The sequence below is a fragment of the Benincasa hispida genome, chromosome 2 (assembly GCF_009727055.1).
Source record: "Benincasa hispida cultivar B227 chromosome 2, ASM972705v1, whole genome shotgun sequence".
NCBI lineage: Eukaryota > Viridiplantae > Streptophyta > Magnoliopsida > Cucurbitales > Cucurbitaceae > Benincasa > Benincasa hispida.
In genome coordinates, this window is record NC_052350.1 from 29950766 (window position 1) to 29962258 (window position 11493).

General features: G+C 41.3%; 1 protein-coding gene across 1 annotated transcript; it reads right to left on the reverse strand.

Annotated features, from left to right (window-relative positions):
- Nucleotides 1-1466: 1466 nt before the first annotated feature.
- Nucleotides 1467-6734, reverse strand: LOC120072036 (capping protein inhibiting regulator of actin dynamics-like). The gene is made up of 3 exons (XM_039024458.1): nucleotides 6724-6734; nucleotides 6340-6424; nucleotides 1467-2102 (listed from the first exon to the last, which is right to left on the reverse strand). Exons 1-3 carry the CDS (start codon nucleotides 6732-6734, stop codon nucleotides 1467-1469), a joined length of 732 nt encoding a protein of 243 aa, XP_038880386.1.
- Nucleotides 6735-11493: the final 4759 nt, after the last annotated feature.

Consider the following 11493-nt stretch of genomic DNA (forward strand, 5'->3'; position numbering starts at 1 on the left):
TACTACCGGTTAGACATGCCTGAGAGAAGTTCTTCTACCTCAAATTCCTTCCTATCGGCAAGCGATTCTTCCATCGAATTAGTTGCCAAACATTTGGCACTTGTTTGTATCTTGTTCTATTCTTTCATCGTTGCATTTTCTTATTTCCTTTATTTTTCATTACACCCATTTGTATTCAAACGCTAAAGACGTATTAAATGTTTTCGATAGCTTCATTTACCTTTCTGTCTATTTTTTCGTTCTCCATCAATCACTTTCTCATGATGTCTTCTTAATTCCCTGATAAGGCATATGAATTAACTAAGTACTTAATCTATGTTAAAGAATAAATGCGTTTTAGCTTAGGCATGCTAAGATAACATCTTCACTTGTGAGAGTAGAATTGAAGATTGCCATTCTTGATCTATCGAGAGAAGGTCAGAAGAATGCGTTAACTAAAGCGAGTTATTCTTTCCAGACATGGAAGCAACCTTATTGTTCACTAACGTAGTCCCTGTTTCACCACAGACATGTGGGAGTGTGGCTGATCACTGAAGGTGTACACCAAGAGAAAGAGTGAACAACATTTGTAGCTTCAACGCAATTGAGAACTTGCGTTGTTTATATTATTTGTCTTTCTCTATCCTCTTCATAAGATTGCCGTCGCATTTCACGTCTTTGTACACCTTTCACAGCCAGCCTTTGGAAACCCCACATCTTGATCTCTCTCTCCTTTGGCCAATGCAGGCTCACTGCTTTCCACTTTTGCTTTGCCCTTCTCTTTTGTCAATGCAAGGTGGGATCTTTGTTTTTGTCTCTTTTCCCGTTCCTTACACTATTCCTCCTTTTCCCACTCCGCAATTTCTTTACTCTTCTTTTCTCTTATGCGCTGAACATTTGCTCTGCGCCTCTTCTCCTTCTCTTCCTTCTTCTTTTCTTCCTCTTCTTCTTCTCGTATTTCTCTTTCAAACTGCTCTGAGGCCTACAATATGCATTATTCTTCCTTGAGCCTTATTCTCTCTTCTTCTGCCGAGATTGCGTTGTTGTGGCGCACTTCTTCCATTATAGAAAGCTCACACTACTGTTGGGATTACAATGGATGGGCACTGGCAGAATGTTTCCCATCCATTTTCTTGTACAACACTTGTGATTAAGTTTGGTAGTGACGTTGGTGCAGGGAAGAACCCCATCTCCATCATCATGTTGTCATTCTCTTTCTTCTTGGATAGGCGTCCTTTAGCCAATGCATGCTCACTGCTTTCTGCTTTTGCTTTTCCCTTCTCTTTTGTTAACACAAGGCGGGATCTTTGTTTTTGTCTCTTTTCCCGTTCCTTACACTATTCCTCCTTTTCCCACTTCGCAATTTCTTTACTCTTCTTTTCTCTTATGCGCTAAACATTTACTCTGCACCTCTTCTCTTTCTCTTCCTTCTTCTTCTTTTCTTCCTCTTCTTCTTCTCTCATTTCTCTTTCAAACTACTCTGAGGCCTACAGTATGTGTTGTTCTTCCTCGAGCCTTATTCTTTCTTCTTCTGCCGAGATTGCGTTGTTGTGGCGCACTTCTTCATCGTGTAATTTTCTTCTTAAATCGCCTTCTGCGATGATTTGTTGTGCCTGCAACATCTTCTCTTGTTTTTCTTCTTCCTCTCTTCTTCTTCTCTCCTTCTCTTTTACTACACTTTGCAAAATTGGTAGGTCGATTGTTGACCCTTGCAGCGTATTCTCCTTGCGACGCCGCATAAGAGGGGTGATGTCTGGATCCTCTCCATCGCCAGTCGCAACCGTTCTTATTTGCGTTGATTCCTCTTCAGGTTGCGCTGATTCTCTTTGTTGCGTTGACACCCCCTCATCCACCCTTGTGGTGGTTGATTTTCCATCGACTTTTGGGCTCTCAGCCCTTTTTCTCTTCTCTTCCTTCTTCTTCAAGCGCTTCTCTTCTTGTCTGTGTTCCCTCTTCTCACTCGATTTTATTTCTTTCTCCTCCTTCCTTGGCTGGGCTTCTTCATCTCCTTCTGCCCTCTTCTCCTTGTTGTTGTTGTTCTTCTTCTTCTCCTCAGCCGTTTCAGGCAGCTTCTTCGCTTCCACCTCCTCCAAAGCAACCCTGATGGATCCCTCATAGGCTGTCTCTTATACACATCTAGATGTGTATAAGAGACAGCTTCATCTCCTTCTGCCCTCTTCTCCTTGTTCTTTTTCTTCTTCTTCAGCCGTTTCAGGCAGCTTCTTCGCTTCCACCTCCCCAAAACAACCCTGATGGATCCCTCATAGGCTGTCTCTTATACACATCTAGATGTGTATAAGAGACAGCCTCATAGGATTCTATTTAAACAGTTTCCTTAGGTTCCGAAACGGCCAGGGTGCTTCTCTGCGAAGCTTCTTCCATCTCTTTTTTCTGAAGGAAAGGGTTTATTAATGACTCCTGCTTCAGGTAGTGCTCCCTCCTTCTCCATATTACTCAGAATACTCCCGAACACTTCTCTGTCGTCTCTTCTCTTCTTCTCGCTTTCAAATGACAGTGTTGGGAGTGGGGCACTCTCCGTGCTCTTCCCCTCTCTGATTTGGAGTGGTCTGGCCACTAAATTCTTTTGCCGAGGTTTTCCGGCGATTCATGTGATGGGTTTTTAATAATGAATAAAGAATGTTGATTTATACAGAAATTTAAATTACGATGAAAGTAAAAATGTGTTAATAAAATAAATCCTAAACTAATATGATACGCGATACAAGATAAATGATACATGATACTGAGGTCGAGAACTGACTGTGAAGTTGTACACACTTCCTTACCAGACTCGTTTTGGGGTTTCGCAGTAGAGACTACGGTATACATACTTAACTGTGTTCCCTTCAAGAGTGTTGCGAGAACACCTGATGGAGTTGGAGAATGGGCGTAAAGCTAGTTAACGTCACTTCTACATTTGGGGTTACCCTGCACATATGCTTGAGGCTAATCCCAAGAAGTTGGAACCACGGTTGATGCTTAATTTTATTGAAGTGGAAATGTGGATGATATGCGTTAATGAAATTGCGTTGTGCACTCAAGTTTCCTCAGTGGAATCTAAGTGTAAATTCCTCTGAGTTTCCTGGTAAGTCCAGGTCGAACACAGGGACTTGTGAAAACAGATTGCATTTGTAATTTTTATAAAAGCCTTACAGTAACTAGATAAATAAACTGTTGGTTTGTTGTTGATTGCGTTAATGAAGAAAATAAAAAAAAATGCGGCGGAGTTCAAAAAGAGTTGATAAACGGGAAATGCGATGAGTATGCGGTGAAAGGGTTGAGAAAAGTTTCGGCTAACACTTTCTAGGATGCATTCATGCTATGCGATCATGCAACATGCATACAACAGTAAACTACCTCTCGGTGCGAATGCAACGGCTTCTAAGGCTAAAACGCATGCGATATATGCGCTAAGTCTATAAGACCTACACATAAGCCTCTATTCTTATTTATGCGATGACGAAATGACACACACACAAATAAGGCAACCACATAATATCATTCCCATCTCTAGGATGCATGCGATGCAGGTTGACAAACAGAGCTTATCTCTAAGTCCCTATCTCTTGTTTATACAGTTCTAATCTTGCTCTCTCGAGTCCAGATTCTAACCTAGCTCTCTCGAGTCATTAGGTTCTTTCTTTAGACTCTCTCTCGAGTAGCTCTAAAGGGTATTTGGCACAACATAAAAAAAGACAATCGTAAGAAATGAACTTCCTAGGTCATGTTAGCTTAGTTTTCCTAAACCCATTTGACTAGTTTAGCTACTCATGCGTGCTAAGAGAGTGAACAGATGTAGAAATAGAGCTTCCATTGTATAAAGATGAAGATAAAGTACAAAATAACAATGCAAGTATAGAATAAAGGGCCTAGAAGCAATCTCTTGCTGCCCAAGCTTTTATACTGATTTCTACTCGTGCTCAAAAGATAATCTCGCTCTCGCGAGAGTCGGCCCGCTCTCTGCTTCTTCGCCTCAAGATTCTCTCTCGAGTTGCCCTGAGCGATCTCCGACATCACCACTCTTCTCTTGCTCCGCCTTAAAACGAAAGGAAAACTATGCACAAAGATGAGCAAACTGAAGTATGAAATCTCTAACTGCTAAACTCGTGAACCCCTTTTCTGAAGAATGCCCTTGGTATTTATAGAGCATCCAGGGTGAAAGGCGGCTTCTCTCTCATGATTGTACAGATGGGACGGCTTTAATTCCTGACTGATGTGCCGAATAATTGTCACCGAAAAGCTGATTATATGCACCGCATTCACCTAGGGACTGTAAGCTTAACCTTCAAAAGGACTTTACTAATTTCTGGAACATCGCATGATTTATTTCAATTTTTTGTTTTTTTACCGGGGTGTCAAATAATTTTATCCTTGCATATTTTTTGACATTATTATTTTTTCCTGGCCTTGCGCTGATCCAAGTGCCTTGCCTTCGTTTTGGCTTGCCCCCACGTGTGTCATGCAAACATCCAACTACGAGCAATGCGCTCTTTCTCAGACTAAACTCATGCCTACTTGGCAGTGGAGTTGCGGTCATTTATTTATGTGTTGATCCTGATGACTTACTTTCATTTTGGCTTGCCCCCACGTGTGTCATGCAGACATCCAACTATGAGTAAGTGCCTTTCACAACTTAACTCTTATCAACATGGGTTTCCCATTGCGTTGACAGTGGAGTTGTAAAAAAATTTTTTTTTTTTAAGAAATAAGCAAGGTCGAAAATAAATACCTCACCCTCAAATTTAAAATGCGGCAATGTCCTCATTGCCAAAAGATTGATATAAGTCATGCAATGTTCGTAGAAAGCTTTTTAAAGAGAGTTTGAAAGAAGGCTGACAAACCCCTAACTTCTAGAAATATTTTATGAGGTGACTATCTTAAAGTTAAGATGACTCTAGTATATATGAAAGAAATAGAAGCATGTTTTTCATCATTGAAATCATATTTGGCAAAGAAACAGCATGTGGTAACTTACTAAATTTATCTATGTCAAATGATTGCAGTGATAAGACTTTTAAAACTAACATGCGATGCGATAGTGCAAAATTTGAAATAAAGATAAGGAAGAATACACCCCAAAATTTGCACTGTCTCCCGCATTGTGTATTGACGCATCCAACTTTGCGGCGATCTATCTTCTATGGATTGCGGTGACGGAGTGAGATGATTTGCTACTTCATGTAACATCTCTGCAATCCTGTACCTTAATCGTTGCAAGAAAAACAGAGAAAGGGTCAATTTTTTTATTTTTTTATTTTTGTAATAGAAATGATAAAGCTGAAAAAGGATAGTGGAATGAAAATTAAGAATAGTAGAGAAAAGATGAAGATTTCATGCTTCCCAAAACTTGCATCCCTGATGGATTGCAAATGTTTGATAACACAGAGACCACCTACTTCTTTCTTTATTAAAAGTTCTTTAGTTCCACAGAGTCGACTCGGTGATGCCAGCTTTCTCCATGATATTTTTTTACTCGCTGCCCATTAACTTTGAATATGTTGGTTTCATCATCATTTGATAATTCAACCGCGCCATGCGAAACTATTTGTCTAACTATGAATGGTCCGGACCAACGTGATTTTAATTTTCCCGGAAAGAGCCGCAGACGTGAGTTGAAGAGTAAGACCCTCTGCCCGACTTAGAGGTTTTTACTGCATATGTGTTTTTCATGACAGCGCTTGGTGCGCTCTTTGTAAATCTTCGCATTTTCGTATACGTTAATCCTCCATTCTTCTAGCTCGACCAGTTGCATTTTTCGCGCTTCTCCTGATTTCTTCAAATCAAAGTTCAGCTTCTTTACCACCCACAGTGCCTTATATTCCAGCTCCAAAGGAAAATGACACGCCTTACCAAATACCAACGCATATGGGGACATGCCAATGGGTGTTTTAAATGTAGTCCGGTATGCCCACAACGCATCGTCAAGCTTTATTTCCCAATCTGTTCGTGAAGGCCTTACTACCTTCTCAAGTATCAACTTAATTTCTCGATTGGACACTTCCGCCTGACCATTCGTTTGCGGATGGTATGTGGTGGCCACTTTGTGGAGAATGTTGTATTTGCGCAGTAGCTCCTTGATATTATGGTTGACAAAGTGGGATCCTTCATCACTTATGATGGCACAGAGAGTACCAAAACGAGTGAAAATATGTTTCTTCAGGAACTAGGAGACTACTGCCGCATCACCTGTGGTGCATGCTATTGCCTCTACCCACTTGGATACATAATCGACGGCTAATAAAATGTAATGTTTACCATTCGAAGGAGGAAATGGTCCCATGAAATCAATCCCCCATACGTCGAACAATTCAAGATCCAAGATAGTGTTCATTGGCATTACATGTTTCCATGAAATGTTACCTGTGCGTTGGCATCAGCTGCATCCTTGAACAATGTAGTCCAAAAGAATCCATTCTGTAATACTTTGATTACGGTGCACTGCCCTCTAAAGTGCCAACCATATGGTGAGTCGTGACATTATGATAATATGCATTGTTGAGCAGCATTTGGTACGCATAATCGAAAAATCTGGTCTGCCCCTCTTTTATACAGATTCGGCTCATCCCAATAATAATGTCTGCATTCATCTTTGAGCTTCTTTTGTTGGTGGTAGGTGTAACCTTCAGGAAATTGCTCGCAAACCAAATAATTGACTAGCTCACAAACCAAATAATTAACTATGTCCGCATACCAGGGCAATTCTTCTATATGGAATAGCTGCTCATCCGGGAATACGACACTCACCTCAGACTCATTGCGGTTAACCTCAAGATTTTTCAGTCTAGACAAGTGATCCGCAACTTGATTCTCTGTCCCCTTTTGATCGATTATTTCTATATCAAATTCTTAAAGGAGGAGAACCTACCTGATCAGCCTTGGCTTTGTGTCCTTCTTTATCATTAAGTACTTTATTGTCAAATGATCAATATGGATGAGTACCTATGTTCCTAACAGATATGCCCGAAATTTCTCCAACACAAAAATTACCGCCAGGAGCTCTTTCTCTGTGGTGGTATAATTTGTCTAAGCAGGATCTAATGTTTTATTCGCGTATGCGATGGGATGCAAAATTATTTTTCTCTTTTGTGCTAAAGTTGCTCCCATCGCATACCCGCTTGCGTCGCACATGATTTCAAAAGGAAGTGTCAAATTCAGCGCAATCAATACGGGTATGGTAATCAGCGCATCTTTCAAAACTCTGAATGCATTGAGGCAGTTGTTGTCAAACTCATATTTTCTATCAGCCTCTAATAACGCACTCAATGGTCATGCTATTTTAGAAAAGTCCTTGACAAATCATCTGGAAAATCCAGCATGCCCTAAGAAGCTTCGTACAACCTTCACGCTTGCTGGAGGTGGAAGCTTTTCAATTGCTTTGATTTTCTTTGTCCACCTCCAATCCATCCCGGGAAACCTTGTGTCCCAACACTATACCCTCTTTGACCATGAAATGACATTTTTCCCAGTTGAGCACCAGATTTGTCTCTTCGCATCTCTTCAGTATCTTCTTCAAGTTGGCTAGAAAGACTTCATAGGTGTTCCTATAAACAGAGAAGTTGTCCATAAAGATTTCAATAGAGACCTCAAGATAATCTGAAAAGATAGTCATCATGTACCTTCGGAACGTGCTTGGAGCATTGCAGAGGCCAAACAGCATGTGGCGAAAAGCGAAGGTCCCATATGGGCAGGTGAATGTAGTCTTGTCTTGATCTTCTGAAGCTATCATAATTTGGTTGTACCTGGCATAACCATCCAGAAAGCAGTAAAAATCATTTCCANTCTTGTCTTGATCTTCTGAAGCTATCATAATTTGGTTGTACCTGGCATAACCATCCAGAAAGCAGTAAAAATCATTTCCAGCTAGTCGGTCTACCATTTGATTAATGAATGGTAGAGGGAAATGATCTTTCTTTATGGTCGCATTCAGCTTGCAATAATCCATGCAAATGATCCATCCAGTGATGGTTCTTTGCGGTATTAATTCGTTGTTTTCATTCGGGACTACCGTCATGCCGCCCTTCTTAGACACACACTACACGGGGCTGACCCACGTGCTATCTGCTATAGGATAGATAATGCCCACATCTAGACATTTGATGATCTCCTTCTTGACGACCTCTTTCATTGCAGGGTTGAGTCTGCGTTGATGTTCAATCGTTGCTTTGTGGTCTTCCTTAAGGTGAATGCGGTGCATACAATAAACAGGGCTAATTCATCTAATGTCGGTGAGCGTTCAGCCAATTGCTCGTACATGTTTCCTGAGAATGCTCATCAACGCATTCTTCTGGTCTTCATTGAGCGCAGAGGAAATGATAACTGGCAACTTCTCATTCTGCCCCAAAAATGTATACTTCAAATGGGTTGGTAGGGTCTTCAATTCAAGTGTTGGTGGCTCCACTAGGGAAGGTTGTGTTGTTTTTCTCTCTTCTTTTTCTGTTGGCTCTTCTTCTTGCTTTGCGATCATTTCTTCTTCCTTGCTTGTTTTTGTTGTGATCGCATTACAGGCAGTAACGTATGCACTAGCATCCTCTTCTTCATTTTCTTCATCAAACTTTTCTTCTTCAATCACATTCTGGTCATCATCTGAGTCATGCAGGTCTTCTTCATCCAGAAACTTCATGGCACAAATTATGTTAAACTTGAGCTTCTATCCATTGATGCTCAAAGTGATTTCCCCTTTATGCACATCAATTTGAGCACGACTCGTTGATAGAAAAGGTCGCCCCAGAATGATGGGCACATCTTTGCCGACCTTATAGTCCAATATGATGAAGTCAACTGGTAGGATAAACTTATCAATGGTTATCAGCACATCATTCACCCTCTGGATGCACTAGAGATCTATCGGCTAGTTGGAGAGTCACTGTTGTGGGCACAAGTTGCCCCACATTCAGTTGTCTAAAGATTGACAGAGGCATCAAATTTATGCTGGTTCCCAGGTCACACAGGGCTTGCCCGATGTACAGTCCTCCTATGGAGCAAGGAATGGTAAAGCTCCCAAGATCACTCATCTTCGGTGGAATTATTGATTTGGAACTTTGTGTCAACATCACCGTGGCAAACTTTCCAGCTCCCCTCTTCTTAGTTACCATATCCTTCAGAAACTTTGCGTAGGTAGGCATTTTCTCAATCGCTTCACTGAAAGAAATATTAACATGTAATTTCTTTAACATAGATAGGAAGCGTTGGTACTTCGTTCTTTTTCTTTCTTAGTCTCTGCGGAAAAGGGGGTAACTGCACTTTCACGATTCCTATCTCAGTTGGCTTTGAGATCGATGCAACCTCTGGTTCTACTGCTTCTTTTTCTCTTTCTTCTTCTTGCGTCACCGCAATCTCTGGTTCAGCCGAAATGGAAGCTGTCCGACTAAGCTTCTTCTTTTCTCCCTCCACATGCTTCCCAATTTGCAATGTCACAACCTGACATTGCTCTTTACTTGATCCCCTCGGATTGCATGGAAGTTCAGTTGAACTTGGCAGAGCCCCTTGCGGTCTACTCTTCAGCTCACTCGCAATCTGGCCCATCTGTAATTCTAAATTGCGAATAGACGTAACCTGACTTTGAAGCACAGTTTCATTTTTCTCTATGTATTGCTTCAATAGGCTTTCCAAAGAAGAGGATTGTGGTGGTTGTGAGCTACTTGCTTGATTGTTTGTTTTACCGTTGTTGCATGGGAAGAATCCTGGTGGCCCTTCTTTTTGCACCATAGGTTGGAAATTCTGTTGTTGATTCTTCCAAGAAAAATTGGGGTGGTTTCTCCACCCGGGGTTGTAGGTATTCGAAAAGGAATTATTCTTTACAAAGTAGACAAATTGTGGATTTTGCGGGCAATCTTCCATCGCATGCCCATCATCGCAAGTCGCACACCTTGCGGTGTTTTGACTGATTGCGTTGATTTGCCCGTTTTGTGGTGTTGGGCTGCTGATCACAATTCCTTGTATTAGGTTCATCATTGTGGTCATCTGATTTTGTAATGAAGCAATAGCACCATTATTTGTGTCATTGTCTTTGAGTCTCAATCTCTGGTCACTCTCTCTCCAATCTTCATGGTTCTTAGAGATGCGATCCAAGATATTCTTCGCCTCGTCATAAGTTTTATCAAGCAGACCACCAGCGGCTGCCACATTGGTAGCGGTCTACGAAGCGGGATTCAAACAATGATAGAAAATTTCCATCTGGAGGTAGTGTGGCAACCCATTGTGTGGACAATCCTTGACCAACCTCTTAGACCTCGCCCAGGCATCGCTGAGTGATTCGTCCATGTCTTGCTTAAAATTTGTAATTAGTTTCCGTCGTCTGACATTCCCAGTCAGTAGAAAGTATTTCTTCATAAACTTCTCCACAACCTATTCCCAAGAAGTGATCTCTCCCGGCTTGAGAGAATACGCCCATTTCCTAGTTTGATCACAGAGAGAAAATGGGAACAACGTTAGTCGAACTTCTTCGGCAGAGATGTTCAGGAACACAAAAATATTGCAGATTTCAATAAAGCTTCGGAGATGGGCGTGCGGGTCCTCGCCACGCCTTCCTCGGAATTGTCCTGCAGTCTAGATCATCTGCAGCATCACCAACTTTATTTCGAATCTTCTTCCGTCGAGGGCAGGTCTCATGATTCCCGAAGAGAAATCATAGAGGTTTGGCGATGCATAGTCCCTGATGGGTCTATTGCGATCGTTTGTCAACAAGATTGGATTCGTCATGACATTGTTATCATTTGGTGCTCTAGTTCCAAGCTATTCCGCCATCTCTTCTTTATCTAATTATGGTTATTGTTGGCGGTCTCTCCGTCTCCTTCTAAATGTTCTCTCAATCTCCGGGTCGTAATTCGCCAGAGATTGAGAGTCTGCAAAGAAATCAGAAAAATTACTGTTAGCACTCTATTTTGCTGAAGTCCTCGGCAACGGTGCCAAAAACTTGATACTTAATTTTATTGAAGTACAAATGTGGATGATATGCGTTGATGCAATTGCGTTGTGCACTCAAGTTTCCTCAGCATAATCCAAGTGTAAATTCCTCTGGTTTCCTAGTAAGTCCATGGTCGAACACAGGGACTTATGAAAACAGATCGCATTGGTAATTTTTATGAAAGCCTTGCGGTAACCAGATAAATAAATTGTTGGTTTGTTGTTGATTGCGTTAATGAAGAAAATAAACAAATGCGACAGAGTTCGAAAAGAGTTGATAAACGGGAAATGCGATGAGTATGTGGTGAACGGGTTGAGAAAAGTTTCGGCTAATACTTCCTAGGATGCAATCATGCTATGCGATCATGCAACATGCATCCAACAGTAAACTACCTCTCGGTGCGAATGCCACAGCTTCTAAGGCTAAAATGCATGCGATATATGCGCTAAGTCTATAAGACCTACACATAATCTTCTATTTTTATTTATGCGATGACGAAATGACACTCACACAAATAAGGCGACCACATAATATCATTCCCATCTCGAGGATTCATGTGATGCAGGTTGACAAACAGAGCTTATCTCTAAGTCCCTATCTCTTGTTTATGC